At 38.6% G+C, this 20,000-nt stretch overlaps 1 protein-coding gene across 1 annotated transcript in view; it reads right to left on the bottom strand.

Moving 5' to 3' along the window:
- LOC101850676 (polycystic kidney disease protein 1-like 2) overlaps window positions 1–20,000 on the bottom strand; it is a gene marked incomplete at both ends in the record, with an annotated part of 84,592 nt that overhangs the window by 22,274 nt on the left and 42,318 nt on the right. The window contains 8 exon segments of the mRNA XM_035972561.1: window positions 86–150; window positions 765–950; window positions 6,862–7,074; window positions 9,065–9,286; window positions 13,225–13,295; window positions 14,232–14,392; window positions 16,474–16,641; window positions 18,410–18,521. Of these exon segments, the coding sequence (XP_035828454.1) occupies window positions 86–150; window positions 765–950; window positions 6,862–7,074; window positions 9,065–9,286; window positions 13,225–13,295; window positions 14,232–14,392; window positions 16,474–16,641; window positions 18,410–18,521 (1,198 nt within the window).

Here is a 20,000-nt window from a genome sequence, read left to right as displayed (position 1 = left end):
CTTTATTACGGGAACATGAATTTGTAAAGATGTCCTTATTATAAATTAGTTAATAAATCTGACATAGAAAGAAATATGTACACACCTTGACAGGATCTAAGACGAAAACACTTTCCAGAAATGACAAGAAGAATGAAGCAAGCCACTCCTCTGAAACATTTAGACGGGAGGACATTACAAGGGTGGATCAGTAAGATTTGAACAAATTTTAAAACAGAGTGTTCAGCATTGAATTTGCCACAAGAATATGCCTTATATAAAATCCAAAGTTTCTGACAACAGGACTTTTCTCCAGGCACACATATTATTATTATTATTATGTATAAATTATAACTTTAAGCCTAAAAATGGTAGTCTTCAAACCACAAGCATGCAATACTTCGAAGTCTTATGAAAAGAATAAAAATGTTATATATATGTGAAGATACAGCGGCAGTACAGCCAAGTAGATAGGGCCTATGTATTATAACTGAGGAAAACAATACAGAACAATAATTATGCATAAGTATCTTGTCAGTAAACATGCCGACTTCTGTGTGCTTCCCAGGAAATTGAGATTGTTTCAGAATGCTATCAGGTCTGCTGGGGTAATAATTCAAGATAGATTGTAAAGCATATAGAATTAGTTGTTGAGCCGGAATTTGCGTTATACAAATACTATTTATTGTAATTATTTATTAAGATAGAAATGACTGTTAAACCAACGGCAAAGAAAACCTTGAGTGAGCCTCGTGCACGTATTTCTTGTTTGAGTGTGTCCTTACCAGAGACCGTCTTGCCCCACTGCATGGAGTAGAGGAGGAGAAAAAAACAGCAGGAGAGGCTCGTGATAGTCATAATGGTCCAGGCAACATAGAGGCACCAGGGCGGCAGGGGGTTCTTGTCGAACCGAGAGACCAGGTTGGCCTCACAAGAATCAGGAATGTTCAGGGATGCCTTCGAGTCTGACACTAACAGAAGAATGAATGAAAGAAAGAAAAAAAGAAGGAATGAAAGAAAGAAAGGGTGGCTTAAAATGGATGACATTTGGTCAAATGGAATCAATCTGCATGAACAGATTGGATACATTCCAATCTAAAAATGGTGCTGGCCAGTGCATATAATAGGCCTATCATAGATCTTTGTTCTGCTTCATCAAATTTGACCCTGAAGTCCATATAACAGCCTGTTACTTTCAGCAAACAAAGAAGAAAAATGGACCATGCAACATCTTATGACAAATAGGTAGTCTTCTGACTGGCTGTGGGCCATAGTTTTCATCAAATATACCTGATTGTGATCAAAAACATCAAATATGTTTACTCTTTGAAGAATTTATCTAATTGTGCCAAAATGGTAGTTTTTGCCTGTCAATGAAAGAAAAGCTGGCCACCCTCTAATTATAAGACCATGTCAAATCAAAATTTGACAAAACTTTCTGCTGTAGGCACCGAATATAAGATTTGTCGCTTTAAGAAAAAGACTTCTACTTCTGCCCTTCTGCGCAGTCTTATTAGAGAAGTAGTTATTTCAGAAACATGAAAGCACTGATCATGCAAATCGCTAGCCGCATGATTCAACCGCCTAAGTGCCATGAGACAAATTTTACAGGAGAAGAAAAAAACGGTTTTATTTCTTTATGTACGCCCCTGTGAATCTGAAATTCAGATATATAATGTAATGTGATGTAGGACAATGGTATGTAACCAATTTTTATTTCTAATTGGCGTTTGAGGCATACCTAAATCTGCGTGATTCAACCACCTAATTAACAGGATGGTGTCAGGGCTGTTGAATTACTTTAATCAAAGCCATTCGACGAGCGCCAGTGGTCGCTTGGGCGTTTGAGTTATGAAAAGACGCAACTTGGAGGCTCAAGAAGTGGTGGCTAGCCGAAGTGAAAATTTTAGGAGGCTAACCGAAGTGAAAATTTTTGTTTGGACTCTAAATTAAGTATACTGGATTCCCAATAGCCAATATGGGTCAAGAAACAGAAACAAACTATCCCTATATGATTTCATTGTTATTTTTAAAAATTCTTTAGATGCAAAGGGTTCGACAGACCAAAAGTCACGCAAATTCTATGCAGGGATTCTGAAAAAGATTGAATTGATACAGTCTTGATATTTTCACACGTTTCTGTATATCCAACCTGCAACGTACTAAAGATTTACTTTCCTTAGTCTCATACTTTTCTTGTAACTGCCCTTTTAGTGTCATATACCATACTCTGACCAAAAAAATTGATCACAAATCAGAGTGATACTATCAATCTTTTTAACACTGACAGAAAACTTATGACAAAGTCACAATAATCATTTAGTACATTGCAAACATATTATATAGAAACAGTCATGCAAAGTGGGATTGAGCTGTGACATGTACTTTCAGAAATATCTCTGCATGGGTGACCCACCCCTTTAAGAAAATCATAGGTTTGAGAAAACTGAAAAAAAAAAAATTCATACTGGTCTATTTCAACACAATGTTAAAAAACATGGCATATGTGAGGTAGCGAGGTGAAATCAGGCGCTCGTCAAAATAACGAAATCGAAGAAGAAACAGGCATTTTTCCAACAGTTTGGGAATTTTGTCAAATTTTTATCTTTTGCCCCTCCTGGAATGTCCATATAAAAACATATTTCCATGTGAATGTTACTGAAAAACGTTGATTAAAGGCACAAAATGTGTCATTTTTCAGTTTTCAGAGACTCTTTAGTTATTGGAGTTTCCAAACTTTGGGGGTTATTTTCTCGCTAATTTCAATGGCGACCTCACCTCCTTCAATCGCAAATATCTTGAGTTCTATTCAAGATAGATAGAACGTTTATTTCATTGGAAGCAAGGCAAATAAATCAGCTTTCAAATGATACCATTAACTCCACACAGCCAAAAATTGACCAGCGCCTGATTCCATCACGCCATGACACATATGTGAACACTTTATAGATGTTTTAGACACTAGAAAATATTACCGATCGATAAAGCAGATGTTGCTCTACAAAAAATAGTCCAAAATCAACTTTTTCTGGCTGTTACCTACTGCCGTGGGGTACCTTAACTTATATTTTAAGCACACCAAATAAAAAAATCAAGCAAGTAGTATTAAAAAAATCAAGCAAGTAGTATTTTAGATAAAAGAAATAAAGTCAAAGTTTGCTTGAAAGACAAAGTAAATAGGCACAAGTAACATGAAATTAGTTATATTCTTCCAAACTTTTATTGTCTTTATACAAGTAAAGACATGATTATTTAAAACCAAATAAATGCGTTGTAAATTCCTCCTTCCCCCACCGCCAACCTCTCGAGCCTTTAAAAATCTGACCGTAGAAAGAAATATTGTAGTAAACTTAATTAACAAAACTGAAGTTGGCCTACTCCTGTCATTAATTATATTATAAATTAGTTGATTCGTTGACCCCTAGTGTCGGAGATTACCATAGAAAGAATGATGATCTTTGGGAATCACACTTTTGAATTCCTGTAGGCATTTGTGTATTTGATTGCTGAATTTTGAGGTTATCCGAATACAGAGGGATTGGAGCTTCTGGAGCAGAACTGTTTTGTCCTCTTGGTGTTGGTAAAAACCCATTCATCCTCATAGTTTAATTTATACTGAATGTTTCTGTCCGATGTGTATCGAAAACAACGGATATTTGAAACAATGGGGTCGCCTTTGCTGCGGCCAGGTCTGATATTTTTATATAGTCCGGTTTTGGAAAAATCCATTTAGAAAAGAATGATCCAGAAGTCCAACATCGAAGTGGGGTGGATTTTATCGTGTTGTCTTAAAAACATTCACATAGTCCAAGGGCACATAGATCACAGTGTTTTTCAGGAACCTTTCACTGAAACTTCCATTTGTGTATGTCCTTTTCGAGGTATTTATGTGGGTATTTATCTTTGTCGAGATAACAACAGATAACAACAATTAACAACTGATAACAATAAAATAACGACAAATATCAACACAAACATCCTTATTTAGTTACTTTTACTTGGTTTTTAAGGTAGTCAGTTGTCATTTGTTGTTATCAGTTGTTATTTGTTGTTTTCTCGACAAAGATAAATACTGGTGGGGTATTTATCTTTGTCGAGATAACAACAGATAACAACAGATAACAACAGATAACAACTAATGAGAGCAAATAACAACAGACAACAACAAAATAACAACAAATATCAACACAAACGTCCTAATTTAGTTTTTCTCCCCGATAAATTGGTGGGGTATTTATTTTTGACGAGATATCAACAAATAAAAACTGACTACTTTAAAAACCAAGCAAAAGTAACCAAATTAGGACGTTTATGTTGATATTTGTCGTTATTTTATGGCTATCAATTATTATCAGTTGTTATTTGATGTTATCTCGACAAAAATCAATACATCACCAGTATTTATCTTAGGCGAGATAACAAATAACAACCGATAACAACGAATAACACTTGACTACCTTAAAAATGAAGTAAAAGTAACTAAATTAGGACGTTTGTGTTGATATTTGTCGTTATTTTATTGCTATCAGTTGTTATCAGTTATTATTTGTTGTTATCTCAACAAAAATAAATACCCCACGAATTTATTAGAAAAAAATTTGTTGGGACTAGCGTGAATGAAAAAAATCAATATAAAAAAATGGCACGACAAAATCTGTCGAACTTTTGGAACATGAACGACATAACATTGGTGCAGATACTCAGAAAAGATGGTATCTGCACATATAATAGAAAGCTGTAATTTTGCAACTTAATCCATCGAGCGCACAATTTGCTATGAAGTAATTCCTCCAAATACAATTCATGTGTCTAATATAATCGTGAATATTCGCATATTTTCTAGAAAGTTTATCAAAGTTACCCTGAAGTTTCTCTATGAAAAGTACAAATCGATTTTAGAGCCAGAATATATCTTCAATGTTATACATGAACAGTATCTGTTAAACTCCAAAAGTACCTGACTTTTCTAAAAATGTTAAATCTAGGTTTTGTAAGTTGACTGAATAATAGATATGACTTCTCGTAATTGGGTTATAAGAATAATTTCTAGCTTTCTAGTGACACTGAATCAGCACCAGACTTTTCCAGCTTTAATTTTCGTTTCTATGACCATTTGCAATAACTGACAATGTTCTGATTTCTTTATATTCATAATTGTGTCTGGACATATTTCCCAAACAAAAAACTAAGAATGAATGTGTTAGCTGTTATTATTTTTATTCCATACAAGAAGTTTATCTCTACCCATGTATTTACATGGTTTACTGTTTTTTCAATCTCTTATATTATATCTTTTTTAGTTGCAAGCAGGCTGCCACAGACACAGCAGGATTCATGAACAAACGCAGAGTAACTTTCTCTTGTTTAATAATAAAATAAGGGCTAATGAAGATCGCCTTTAGCTAAAAAATGCAGATTTGCATCTTTCTTTTCTTATAACTTGACTATTACTTCTGGCGCAGATTTAAGATTTCTCAAGGCAAAAGACATGATATTCATAGTCAGTTTAGCACAGATTTTGGAAAGATCTGTTGTGCCGTTTTAAAATTAAAAATCATTTATTCTTAAGTTTGTAAGTAAAATAGGACAAATTGGGTACTCTACAAACACTTGTCTAGAACTAAAACTAAGGCACAGAAATTAACCATTCTAACGCAGAATAAATCTCAAGACATTGAGCTTATAGTGCATCCCCATGACCCCGAACTGGGGAGCTGCAGTGGGCTGCTAAGTCACGCTAACTAAACGTAACAGAATGGTTGAAAAGTGATGCCATGAGCTGTACCCCAGATCCCTAAGTGATATTGACCTATAGATGCGCTGTACTCAAAACTCAACATTTATTAACTAGCTGTCAATCACAAACACTTTGAAATTCATTGGTCAATAGATTTTGCAACAATCCATCCACTTGATCAGGTCAGCATTAAAATTTTCTTTTATATCGTCTCTCAAAAACGCAACCCAACCTAGGTGCGAATTGATTTCGCAAACTGTCTAGCCGAAAAGTTCTGGTCATAGGTAGGTGTCAGTCTGAGTCGATGTCAACAAAGGTGACACTTTTCTTTGTTGTTACCCTCCAGTGCGCCTTGACAAAGCCCACAGTCAAGTGGGTTGGTCCGCCTACGCGACAGGTGATCACCTCACAAGCCTCTGCATATCTGTGTAATTCAACCACTCATTCGCCGCGTGCAGCGAAGCTGGCCCTTAGTTGGTTGAATCATATACAATTTTCAAATTCGTGGACATGGGCGATTGATTTACCGAAGGATTGAAACACTTTGCAATAGTCTTTTAAACTAGGGATTTTATCAAAAGATGATTCTACGGTTGCACTACGCAAAGGGATAAAAAGTGATTTTCGAAAATTTTGTCCCTTAGACAGTTGAATCACGCGGCTATCGAAATGTCAATTTGTGTAAAAGTATGACTTTAGTCTATTTCAAATTTCATGGGACGTTAATTCTCTGTTGCAAGAACATGAGCACTTTTTTTATCACACAATATATAACATGCTACTGCAGTGAAGTACAGATTATCTATCTCATATAGAATAAAATTCATTCATGCAAATTTATTCAAAGTGCAAAACTTCAAATCTAAAGTATATCTTTGATAAATCTAATCAAAAAAACTTTTAGTAATGTTCTGAAAAATCTTATTTCTGAAATATAAAGATTTCTTGAGAATAGATTTCAATATAGCTTTGGTAAAAGTTTTACAGCATTCACACTGCATAGGGTCCTATGAGCATGCAAGAATAGATTCAAGTTGAAGACTCAAACTTCCATTAGAAAGACAACGTTTCTTAGAACCTATGCTGTGCTGTATCTCAAGAATGCAGTTGAGAAACAACAAACACATCATCACAGCCAGCCTTACAGTTTCCCTCCAGGGGCACCGTGCTTCCTCCATGGTGTGAGCTGAGCCTTCTGCTCCTATCAGCCTCTGAGGAGCGCCATGGGCGACGCTGTTTGAAAAGCCAAACCACCAGGAGAACTGGAGGAACAGTGATGAGCCCACTCACGACTGACGTGTACAGAGTGGTCAAAGAGAAGCGGAGTTGGCCAATCTGGATTTCTGGGCCAGGAGAGTCTGGAGAAAAACATTAAGGGATTTGTCATAATATGTCGCCTACTCATCACTTGTTTGTTCCAACTCCTTGCCACAACAAGTCTTCATCTTCCTCAGTCTCTGCATTGGTGCATTATTTCATGAAGTTATAGATTACTGTCGGATCTTACATTTTCAATAAATGATGTAAGCGGTCTTCCCTTATTTCTCTTTGCCTCTATTTCCCCGTCAGGCACAGTTACCATTACATCTCTTTTTATAAGAATAGGTTAAGCACATTAATGAAGTCTACAATGAGTTCTGTAAATAAAAAAGACTCGGGATAGAGAGAAAAGATAAAGGATAGCCTAAGCATTACGAGAATAATGAAGACGAAAGAGAGTCCTTGAGAAAAAAATAGATACAGGATGGAGAGAAAAGATAATGAATAGACATTGCACAAACAATGAAGGCTATGGAGAGTTTATGTTTGTTTGAGTAAAGAGAAGCACATCGACTGAATAATGGTCATTTAGTGCTGGGGAAAAAGTAAGACAGACAGAAACAACAGAGGGAAAGTGAAGAAACAGGATCTATCAGTGGCGCCCCCGCAACCACCCACGCTATGGAGAGTTGCGGATAAAAACAAACACAGGATGGAGAGAAAAGATCAGGGATAAACACTGCATGACAAGACTAACAAGGACTACGAAGTGTTCTAGTGAAAAATAGATATGGGGTGAAGAGAAGAGATAAGGGATAGGTTTTGTGCAGTCTACTGTAGTCTAAAGAGAGTTCAGTACAAAACCATGGCGACTTCATAAACAATCCAAGTTCGAGAAAGGACTTGAACAAAGGTGATTTATATTGTTACACAGGATTATAATATATCCATAACTGAGTGGTTGGTGCACCTCCTTTGTTCCAAGAACACGAGTCTAGAGACCATTCTTCATTTCATCTTTTTGTTGAACCATGTTATTTCACGTCTCTCCTGCTAGTAGAGATGAGCACTAATTATGGTCACAACAAGAACTTGATCCTGTACAATTTATATGTGTATGTGTGAGTGAGTGTGTACGTGTGTGTGTGTGTGTATGTGTATGTGTAAGTGCGCAGATCTGTGAGTGTGTACATATCATCTATTTGTGAGTGAACATGCACTCATGTGTACGTGTGTGTATGCATGTTATATGTGTGTACACATATGTATGTGCGTGCCTACCCACACACAGTGGGAGATGCAAGCAATCTTTTTTCTCTTCCCCAAAATATGGTTGGATGCAGTCCACAGTTAACACGTGTACATTCAAGGTTCAATACTAAGTCAAATACACTTTTTGTTCATTCCAGGAATATTTTCTCAGAGATCAAGGCTCCAGTGGCTAAGTGAGTAGTGAGTTTAGACTCAAGCAATGTCAAGCAAGTGTCGGTGACACAGGGATCAGATGGATGGTCACTGGACTGTCCTTGAGCAAGACACGACCACCCTAGCTCAAATTACAGGGCGCTGCACAGTGGCGACCGACAGTGGCATTGTTTGTAAACTGGTATGTATTTATGTAATTGTGTGTATTTATGTATGTATTTATGCATGTATGTATTTATGTATGTACGTATTTATAATTATGTATTTACGTATGTATGTTTGCCATTGTAAAATAAAGTGCCCTTCTGGGACAAATAAAAGTGTAATTTATTTTTATTATTTATTTTTTATTCTTTAGGAACCAAGGACCCTACCTTTGCAAAAAGCACAATTGTGTCACCTATAGCTTGAGAGTCCATGAAAACAGAAAATTTACATTTTTTTGTGCCATTAATCAACGTTTTTCAATAAAAATCCATATGGAAATGTGTTTTCATATGGACACAAAATGTGTTGAGCCAAAAAACCAAACATCAGATAAGAATCGCTATAATGGTGGAAAATGTTTGGGTTTTTTAATTTCATTATATTGACGAGCGCCTGATTTCACCACAATGCCTCACAATTTTGTATCTCGTAGCATGACTTTATCTCAACACTCACTAGAGGAGACGCCTTCACCATCCTCCGGCTTGTAGAAAAGAGCATTGGCGATCATGGCCAGATGCAGTGTCATGAGGCAAGTGGCAAGCCGCTGGACGCGAGTGAACATGCTCTTCTCTGGACACAGGATCACAGACAGCCACGTATGACTGTCCGTAAGGTTCACTCGGCTGTGCTCAGAGAACAGCCTCGAGAACGTCATCAGGTCATTCTTGCAGCTCACTGGGGAAAAAGGGCGATATCGTGAAGTTCATGATTTGTCTCTAACACTACACTTGCTGGAAAAAAAAGAGCAATTGAGGGAGACAACAATCTCATGAACTAATCCGTAATGCTAATCGACAAAAAGGACAGTATTAGAAGTATTAGTATGGGGTTTTACGGCGCTCGCAACTGCATAAGGTCATATGAGCGCGCGAAACAAGTTGGTTTTATCTCAACAGTTCATTTCTTGGCTTGATACTGGTCAATATTTCTATTTAAAAATTTTTAAACGCTAAAAATCAAGTGTAAATAGGCTTTAGATTTAAATTTAAATTTAAAACAACTTTCTAAATAACACTTAAAAATTTCGAACAATCTATTTCATAACTTTCCATAAAGGCCAATGGCCTTTATAAAATCTAAAATTCTGTTGGGAACAACGACGGAAAAAATATCTTGTAATTTTGTGCATTTAAAGTATTTCCTTCGGGTCTCTCCGAAGTCTAGACATTCGATTAAAATGTGTCTAATGGTAAAATTTGTGTCGCATCCGACAGATCGGCTTCTCATCTCCCTGAAAGAGGTATTTGTGTCTTAGGGCTGTGTGTCCGATGCGTAATCGAGTAAAAATGACTTCGTCTCTTTTGGAGAGGTCAAGGATTTCGCAGTCCCAGTTTGGGTTTAATGTTGTGGAGTTTGTTACCCGTCTGTTTTTTCCAGTGGCTCTCCCACAGACTGGAGGTGTACTTTTTGACTTTATTTTTAAAATCAGTCTGTGGAAGAGTGTTCGTCATTGATCCCAACAGAAGGGATAAGGATTTCTTCGCAAGGTATCTACCTCCTTGTTTCCCCAGATGCCCACATAGCTAGGTATCCATGCGAACACGATACTTTTCCCTGTTTCAGTTAAGGTGTGTATTTTCTGTTGTAGCCTAACTATTTTTGGGTGTAGAAGTGTGTAGTTTGTGAGTGAGGTGATGCAAGACAGAGAGTCAGAAAGGATAGGGAAAGATTTGTTGGGAGAATTTTCTACATAGTCCAGTGCCATGTCAATGGAAGTGGCCTCTGCACAGAAAATGGAGGCTTCAGGATGGAGTCTCCTCTGGTGTGCACTGTTTGGAGATAGGGCTGCGGTGCCCACATCATTGTCTTTTTGGAGCCATCTGTGAAGATAGGCTCCGCACCGGGGTATTTTTCTATAAGTTTTGTGTATTCTGCTTTAAATGTTTTGGTGTTTGTGCTTGCTTTGTCGTGTGTGGTCAGCTGGAAGTCTACTTTTGCCTTGGTGAAGTGCCACAGAGGGAGGTCGGAGAAAAGAAATTGTTAGATGTCTTGTTTGGAAAAGTATATGTTTTTGAGGTGCTCAAGGATTCTGAGGCCGAAGGGTTTGATGAGTTTTTCTTTGTTTTGGAATTCGTTTCTGGTTTCTGGGTTTGTTTTAAAAATGCAGTTGTGTGCTGGGTTTTCTGGTGTTGAGCTCTGTTTAATTGAGTATTGTGGTGAGAGTTGTGTGCATCTCAGTGTGAGTGATGGTATGTTTGCCTCGGCCTGGAGGCTCTCCACCAGAGAAGTGGGGAAAGCCCCCAGAGCGAGCCGGAGTCCTTGGTTTTGCAGTGGGTCTAGCATTTTTAGGATGTGTGGTTTTGCCGATCCGTAGACTTGACAGGCGTAGACAAGCCTGGATCGGACAAGGGAGATGTACAAGTGGAGAAGGTGATTTGTGTCCCCACCCCACTACGGATGCAATAGAATTTTCAAAGCGTTTAATGCTTTCTGGCACCTCACATGAAGGTCTTTGATGCGTGGTATGAATGTGAGTTTTTTGTCGAATATAACGCCGAGGAAACGAGCCTGGTTCTGGACGGGAATCCTTTCCCTGTATAGTGTTAGTTTTGATGTTTTGAAAGGTGGTGTTGTAGTTTGCTAGGGGTGAGTTTTTGACGAGAGATGTAGCTACTGTGTTTGCGGTCTACCTGTGTTTCAGCTGTGGTTCCATCAGGCCTCTGGACGTGCCGGATGGTGTCTGTACGTCTACCCAAAAATTTGTTAGCGTTTTTGAAAACTTGGTTGAGTGGTGTCTGGCTGTTGATTTTGGAGATGTATTTTTGAATGATTGTCTTTTCCTCTCTCTGAGGCAGCTACGTGCCTCAGCTCGGGCCTTTAAATAATTTTGTTTTCTGGAGTGGTGTTGTCGGCGGCCTTTCAATATGCCGCCTTCTTTTTCTTTACTGCATCATCACAGTCCCGAGAGAACCAGATCTTGTTCTTCCGGGGTTTTGTTTTTGTTTTTGGTATGTGTTTGTGGCATATTTCTAAAAGCTTTTCGTGGAATATTTTGTAGTTGAGGTCGAAAGTGGGATTCAGAATCTGGGAACATTGATTGGCGAACCCGTCCCAGTGAGCTCTTTTGAAGTTGAAGCGTTCTGGGATCGGGTCGTTTTGGAGGCTATTGTTTTTTTAGAATTGGGAAATGGTCCGTACAGTCATCCAGCACAGACCACTCAAAATCTGGGACTAGGTCAGGGGTATAAAAGGTGAGGTCAAGGGATGAAGTCCCAAAAGGGGATCTGTTTCTGTAAGTTGGGGACCTATCATTTAAGAGGCAGATGTTATTTTGAAATAAGAAATCGTCTATTATTTTTCCTTTCTGGTCTGTAGGTTTGTCTCCCCAAAGGGGGCTGTGGGCATTAAAATCACCTAGCCAAATAAAGGGTTTTGGGAGCTGGATCTTTTAAGTTATTTAGTTGGGTTATTTTGAGGGGGTAATTTGCTGGAATATAAACTGAGCAGATCATGATTAGTCTGTGCAGGGTGACCCGAACGGCAAAAGTCTGGAGGCTTGTCCTAAGATATATTTGTCTTTGGAGTGTGTTGTTGTCGGTGTGGATGGTGGTACCACCGGAAGCAATCTGGTTCTGCGTGTGAAGGTGATGATACGCAGTAAATCTTCTTAAGTCTATGGTTAAAGCCGGGCAAATTTTGTTTCTTGTATACAGGCCACAAGTGGGCATAGTGTGGCCTGTAAGTGTTGCAATTCTGCAATGGAAGGTCAGATTCCACCGGCATTCCATTGCAGGACTGCCATTATGTCTTTTTATTTTTGTTTTTGGACCTCAAATGACCCGGCTTCGAAGAAACACTTCGACTCCTCTTTGCAGGGGAGGCTGAGTATTTTCTAGGTTGCCGTTCTGGATTGGACGGTAGTCTAGTGGGGGAATTGGAGAAGTGACGAACTACACCCTTCCCGGGGTCAGACCGAGGAGGGGGGTAGGAGATGTCATCCTCTTTTGGTAGTGGGGGGAATGGAGGGGTAGGGGCAGGTGGATCAGACAGAGGGGGCTGGGAAGGACAATCCCATGAGACAGAATCTCACTAGAGAAAAGGGTGATATCATTTCATTACAACTAATCTCTAATGCTCATTTAGAAAAAGGAAAAAAGGATGATATTGTTTCATTATGACTAATCTCTAATGCTCATTGAGAAAAAGGAAAATTAGTACTAAGTTATATGTGAGGCAGCGTGGTGGAATCAGGCTCTCGTCAAAATAATCAAAATGAAGAAACTTGCATTTTTCCGCAGGTTTGTGAATTTTTATTAAATTTTTGTTTTTTGGCTCAACACCTTTCATGCCCACTAAAGAGCACATTTCTGTTTGGATTTTTCTGAAAAAAGTTGATTAAAAGTACAGAAATTGTAAATTTTCAGTTACCACGGACTCTTAAGCTAAGGAAATAACTAACCTTTGGAGGCCATTTTCTCACTAATTTTACCTCTGAAAATAGGTGACCCCTACCTCCTTCTTTCGTAAATATCTTGACTTGTATTCAAGATAAATGGATATTTTTTTCATCCAAATAAAGACAAGTAAACAAGCTTTAAGATGATAGCAATAACTCTCCATGCCCAAAAATTGACGAGAGCCTGATTCCACCTCGCTGCCTCACATATTACTACCTGGTATAATCCTGTCTAAACGTCCATCATCTTGATCCATAGCAAGCCATTGATTACCAAAGAACACAGACCTGATGTAGATAACAAATGGAATATTATTACACAAATATACAGCCAGGCAAGGATAACTAAAACACATTAGAGATTGACAAATGGGTTTGACACATCCATAATTCGGGTTAACGCATAATAAAAAATTCAACTCTTTATCTCCGGCAAGCCACTCCCAGCGGCTCGCGGTTGGAACCACTGAGCTGGTGAGCTGCTGGCAGTGGCTCGGGCACATTCCTTTACGCCGACTTCTATATCAAATTACTTTTCGGCAACTAACTTTTACAAACTGAACTGCTAATTCTTCCTAGATGAAGAATTTGAACTCATATTCCATTTCCAACTTTCATTTCAAGTGCAATCTTCTCAGGAACCCACATGACATTCGGGCATGCATTATTCCAGTTGGAATCTTTGTTTGAGTAAGTGTTTTACTGCACTTGCAACAGAATAAGGTTATAGAGGGCCGAAGACTAGGTATTTCAAGAGAGTAACAAACACACATAGATGTTTGATAGGAAAGAAGAAGCAAGCTAGACACTAGTGCACCCGCCAACCAACCTTTAGTTGGAATTGCGCTGGAGAACTGTACAAATTCCCAAGGAAAATTCTTGAGCACAGGTTGTCTGGGATGTTTGTTTCTAAGGGGAAAAACTGTGAAACTGTACAGGTTTAATGCCACTTTCTACACTCTAAGATTATAAAAGAGGCAGGACCTCCACATTAACTGACACACCCCCCTTTAGTGTAGTCTTAGAAATAGAATATTCTACTCTAAATTTAGAAGCTGACGTTCGAGGCCTTCGTATGTGAAATTTAATTGAAATACGTCACTTAGATATAATTCGGTTCTTGGAAGCCATCAGCTGGCTGCCATTTTGGTTCTGCTGTGTTGACCTGTTGACCTATTTATGGTGCTAAGAAGAGGGTTAAACAAACTGTTCATATGTTCTTACCTAGTCCTGGTTTGTAGATCTTCCACATAGATTTTGTTGAGATACCAAGACTGGTTTTGACCTTCACCAGAGTTGTCGTGCCAGATTCGGAGATAGCTCAGCTCTCCAAGGTCATATGGCGTTGCCATGACATAGGTCACAACAGACCCCGTCGACAGGTGCTACATTGAAGAACATGAACAAAAAAGTAGGTAAAAATAGAAAGAATGGAAGAGAGATATTGTATTTTAATCACATTCAAAATATCTACTGTCTTACCTGTATTGCCTGTCCTGGGCAACCGGACAGGTCCACAAGTGCTCAGTTCCTCTCAGCACCAAAGCCCGCAAGGTATATTTACTTTAACACAATAACTGTGATGACATTTATCTTGTTACGTCTCTGTTCACTTATTGACTACTTTCCCACAGTGTTTGTGAGTGTTCCTCAGTGCATCACGTAGCTGTGCTGTGTCCAATGTCCGTTCACCTGTGCATTATCATCAGTCACTGTCTACTACTCAAACTAGCTGGATGTTTTTTGTTTAATAAAGCCAAGCTTTCAGGAATGGCTTGTTTGCCTAGCTTCATGACAATGACATAAACATTCAGACCAGTAGCACACTTCTGCTGGTCTCTAAGCTGCTTATTTCCCATTGTTTACCCTTGACCTATGTCTGAAAAGGTGTTTTTAATTTCAATGATGAAAAGAACAGCAACAGAAAAGTGAGACTAATTGCTAGCCCTCTTCGTCAAAGTGATCTTCATCATCTCATCTTCATTATTATCACCAGCAGCAGCATCAGCAGCATCATCATGCCATGTTAAAACCATAACAATAATATTCTGTTTTGTCTTTTGAATCTCTCAGTCTTATGAAGAAATTGTGTAATAACGTTTAAGTCCTACTATCGCTGTGTACATTTTAGAGTTTAATTTCAATTGATGTTTAACGACATGTCAAAAATAAATCTGGCTCAGTTTTTAAAGTCAACAATTGTGTGATCAATTGGTGGATGTTTGACCTGAAAAACTTTTGTTTAAAAAAAAAGTAATATTCCATGAATATATAGAGGTTTTTCCAATTAGCTAGTGGAGACATGAGAAGTAACAATTACAAAAATACTCTCAGACTCAAATATTGATACATAGGCCTAATATTTTGTCAAAACAGTGTATCCATTAAGAATTTTAAAGCTTTCAAAAAGAATGCTTTCAAAGAATTTTACTTATAAAATGGAATCAATTTATTACCAATAATGAAGTATTGGAAAGAGCTGGAATTAAAGATATCAACACAACTATAAAAAGAGAAGATGGAGATACTTAGGACATGTTTTGAAAATATCAGAGACAAAATTGCCCTATCAAACATGGTATAGGAGACCAAGTGGAAAAAGAAAAAGAGGTAGACAAACTGAAAGTTACAGAAGCACACAATCAGGGATGAAGCAATCATCCAGGGCGTAGATGTGCCAAGAATGGAGGAGGTGACCAGGGACAGGCAAGCATGGCGTCAACTACTCTCTGTCTTATGTACCTGAAGATATAGGACAGAGTAAGTACACATGTAAGTAAGCGTATCCACTTCACAAGCTACCTACTCGTTCCCCAGGGCAGTGCCACTGACTGTAGCGTCTTTAGGCCATTCCCAAAGGGGGGACATTTCTCGTTCAAGCACAGTAGAACTGTAAATGGGCTGATTCATCATGTCACGCTCATAACTGTGCCTGATCTACAACAGGGAACTGCTGCTTTTTCTTTCCTAATCCTTACTATTGTCATTTTCCTCTACTTCTTTTGTATGTTTGTCACTCTCTTGTGACCTGCTATTTCCGGGGTGTCTTGATAGTCGAAGCAGACCTTGTGCTGTTGAAGCTAGAGAGGTGAGCAGAATAAGTCTGATTCCCTGTAAAGACTTCTCTGTTGACACCCACCCCTTGGCGCTCATATGACCTTATGCAGTTGCGAGTGCCGTAAAACCCTCTACTATAATATGTGAATGGTGCTGACGAAATGAGTTACTTCTCGGATTCGAGCTCTACGGAAATCGCTACATCACGCTTATAGGTGAAGTTTTTACAATTTATAAATATGAAATAATATAAGGCATGTTATACTTAATGAATGTGACATCAATGGAAAATCTACAAATGTGACCCTAGTGTCGATTTTTTGCCAATATCTCCATTTATGGATTGTGAGAAGTAACTAATTTTGTCAGCACGTCTCACATATAATATAATATAATAAAAAATACCTACTCGTTCCCCGTCTGTGAGAAGCCTCACACCGGTGTCCCCATTGACTCCAGTGAGAACAAAACTGACCCTTGAAGAGGTGCCGGAACCACGAGAGAGGCCAGTGTGTACGGTCAGTAGGTAATAGTAGTTGTCCATTCCCAGGTTGTCGCTAAGGTAACCCACCTGCCACTGAATGGGGACAAGAAGAAGAAGAAGAAGAATGCAGATAATTTCTATTCTGCCCACTCCCATGCAATACAGCTCTAGACGCTTTATGAAACATTCATCTTAACACAAAATACATGTGTATGAATGCATTTACATATAATATGTGAGGCAGCGTGGTGAAATCAGGCCCTCGTCAAAATAACGAAATCGGAGAAACAAGCATTTTTCCGCCAGTTTAGAAATTTTTTATCGAATTTTTATTTTGGAGCTCAACCACTTTCATGTCCATCTATAAAAACACATTTCCATACGAGTTTTCTGAAAAACATTGATTAAAGGCACAAAATATGTCTTCTTCTTTTTTCAAGGCCTCTTTAGCTATTGGAGTAATCAAACTTTGGCTTCCATTTCCTCGCTTATTTCACCACTGAAAACTAGGTGACTTCACTTCCTTCATTCGCAAATATCTTGAGTTCTATTCAAGATAGACGGATATTTATTTTACAGGAAACAAAGCAAATAAATCAACTTTCAGATGATACTAATAACTCCAAATGCCCAAAAACTGAGGAGCGCCTGATTCGCTGCGTCGTGACACATATGTTTTTTCAACTAAAGCGAACACATAAACAGACATTCATACTATCACAGCACCATCAATGATTATATGCATATCACCTTGGGGACATAAGAGTACCATGAAAGAGAAACACTGATTATCAAGATAGCAAATCATGAACTGTGTTTTTAAATGGATTTGAAATTTTGCTTCCAGCTTTGTATCTCTCAAGTATTGAGAGAGAGAGAGAGAGGGAGAGAGAGAGGGAGAGAGAGAGAGAGAGAGAGAGAGAGAGAGAGAGAGAGAGAGAGAGAGAGAAAGAGAAAGAGAAAGAGAGTTCAGGATAGATGGAGCCAGATGAGAAGAGAAAAGAATGTCCTTGCAATTATTTTACCTAAGTGCTCCCATAAGAGACTGATCTGTAAATTGAGCATTTACCACCCTAAACACTAGCATTCAGACAGTGACTGCTTGACATAGGAGAAAGAATATATCGAAAGTGTCAGAAAACTTGTAAAATGGAAGAAAAGTAAAACCCATGGCATACATTGATAGCCATTATAATTCGGATTCTGAACCAGAGATGACTCAAAAGTTATGAACGCAACGACTTGAAGGTTAAAGAATCAATTATTATCAAGATTTTAGTACTGCTAAATACCTGTTTAGTTAGTTTTTGTATGAGTTTTATAGCAATCACAATATGAATAGGTCACATAAGTGCTAGCCACTCACGCTAAATAGGCTACCTGGGAACACTTTTGTAAGACACTAAATTAATAGCACTACCATTGTAACGTCAAACTTTGTTTACCCTAACATTTTCACAAGACAGCAAATTAATAGTACTCCCATTGTAACATCTAACATTGTTTATACTATCACTTTAGAAGACAACAAAATAATGGCACTGCCATTACAACATTAACTCTTTATATCTGAGGGGGTAAACCCACTATGCCGGGGCCCTTTTTTGGTACTAAATCTAAAAACGACGAAAATGTCACTACATTGGTCATCCAATCAAAACAAGTGAACCTATTTTGATACTTCTTCAACCAATGAATGACATCCTGATAGAAGAGACCTGTTTTCAGCAATTACCGAAAAGTAATTTGATGTCGAAGTCGTCGTAAAAGAATGCGCTCGAGCCGATGTGAGCGGCTCACGGGAACAGCAGTTCCAACCGCAGAGCGGCTTGCCGGGGATGAAAAGTTAAACATTGCTTACCCTATCTATGTCCTCTTTCACTTTCCTTCGAGCCCACACAGCCAAAAATACAAAGACAATGAACAGTGAGATAAGGGTTCCATACACAGAGGCATTCTCAGCATCGAATTTCCTGTAGACAGACCAGACAACACAATTAGTCAAATTCTCACCATTAAAAGAGGAAGATCTTTTTCGATACAAAGAAACAACAAAAGTGCTTTTCGCATACAAGCGCTTTCAAAATTTGCTCTTTCATTGCATTCTATCAATCTGAATTTCTGAATGGTAATGCTTTGTTAGGTGCATAAAGCATTACAGGATCGTTGAAATAATCACTCCATGATAAAGTAAGCAAGGCAAGCCAAATTTTGAACTGGATGGCAGTGGCGGTGGGTAGAAAAGAGCTCACGGGCTTGAGGCCCCCTCCCCTTCCCCCCCAACTCTATTCCAAAGCAAATGAAAATGTGAGACGTGCTGACAAAATGAGTTACTTCTCACAACCTACAAATGGAGATATTGGCAAAAAATCGACACTAGGGTCACATTTGTAGATTTTCCATTGATGTCACATTCATTAAGTATAACATGCCTTATATTATCTCATATTTATAAATTGTAAAAACTTCACCTATAAGCATGATGTAGCGATTTCCATAGAGCTCGAATCCGAGAAGTAACTCATTTCGTCAGCACCATTCACAAATAATGATATAAGCAGTAGAAACGTTATGATTGCACGCAATGAACACAGAGTGATCAACTTGGCGGCTTACTAGTTTATCCAATCACTGTTGCCACCGCTTACAACTATAGCAACCTAACAGCCAATCAAATGTCTTTAGGGCTCAGGAAAGGATGAGCCCATTTCCACGGTCCCTCATTAATGAAACCCCTCTTGTAAAAAGGTAGAAGACTTGAAAAAAATAACACTGCGCGGAGGGCTCACGCTCTCCAAGCCCTGAAAAAGCTGTGAAAGTTTACGACACACTTTTCCCCAGAGACACAGTTACCTGCACTCCCATTGGACCTTTGTTAGGTGCTGTCTCCTTACTGCTTTCCTCAACTACATGGCCTAATCCAGCTCTGAGCTCATGGAGTGCTGTGTATGCATGTTTGTGTGTGTGTGCCGAAGAGATTTAACAGTTATAAGTTACATCAAACCACTTTCGAGGCAACTTTTTCATCAGATGAAAATTAATTAGAGAAGTATGGAGGTGAAACGGTTTCATCGCCAGCATCCAGAAGAATTTAACGTAGAACAAAGAGAAGGAAGACAAAGGTGACTTTTCTCGTTTGAATGGTTCTCAAAATGCCGAAGCTTGCCGCGAGTATGGAAAAATCACCACTGTTTTGTTCTTATTGCTCGTTATTTGGTGGTAAAGAAGTGGAAGCAACCTAAGCCCCACCCAAATTTTGGTCCACCCACCGCCACTGCCGGATGGTATGTTGACAGACCACGGCTATAGAGACATCAGTAAACAGTTGGAAGAAATTAGTAGCACTGATTGAAAGAAAGAAAGACATTAAGAAAGAAGGACAGATAGACAAACAGACAGACAGACATAGTGTGTGTGTGTGTGTGTTTGTGTGTGTGTGTGTGTTTGTGTGT

The sequence above is a fragment of the Aplysia californica genome, unplaced genomic scaffold, assembly GCF_000002075.1.
Source record: "Aplysia californica isolate F4 #8 unplaced genomic scaffold, AplCal3.0 scaffold00741, whole genome shotgun sequence".
In the NCBI taxonomy this organism is placed as follows: Eukaryota; Metazoa; Mollusca; class Gastropoda; order Aplysiida; family Aplysiidae; genus Aplysia; species Aplysia californica.
This window is presented reverse-complemented; position numbering and strand designations above follow the sequence as displayed.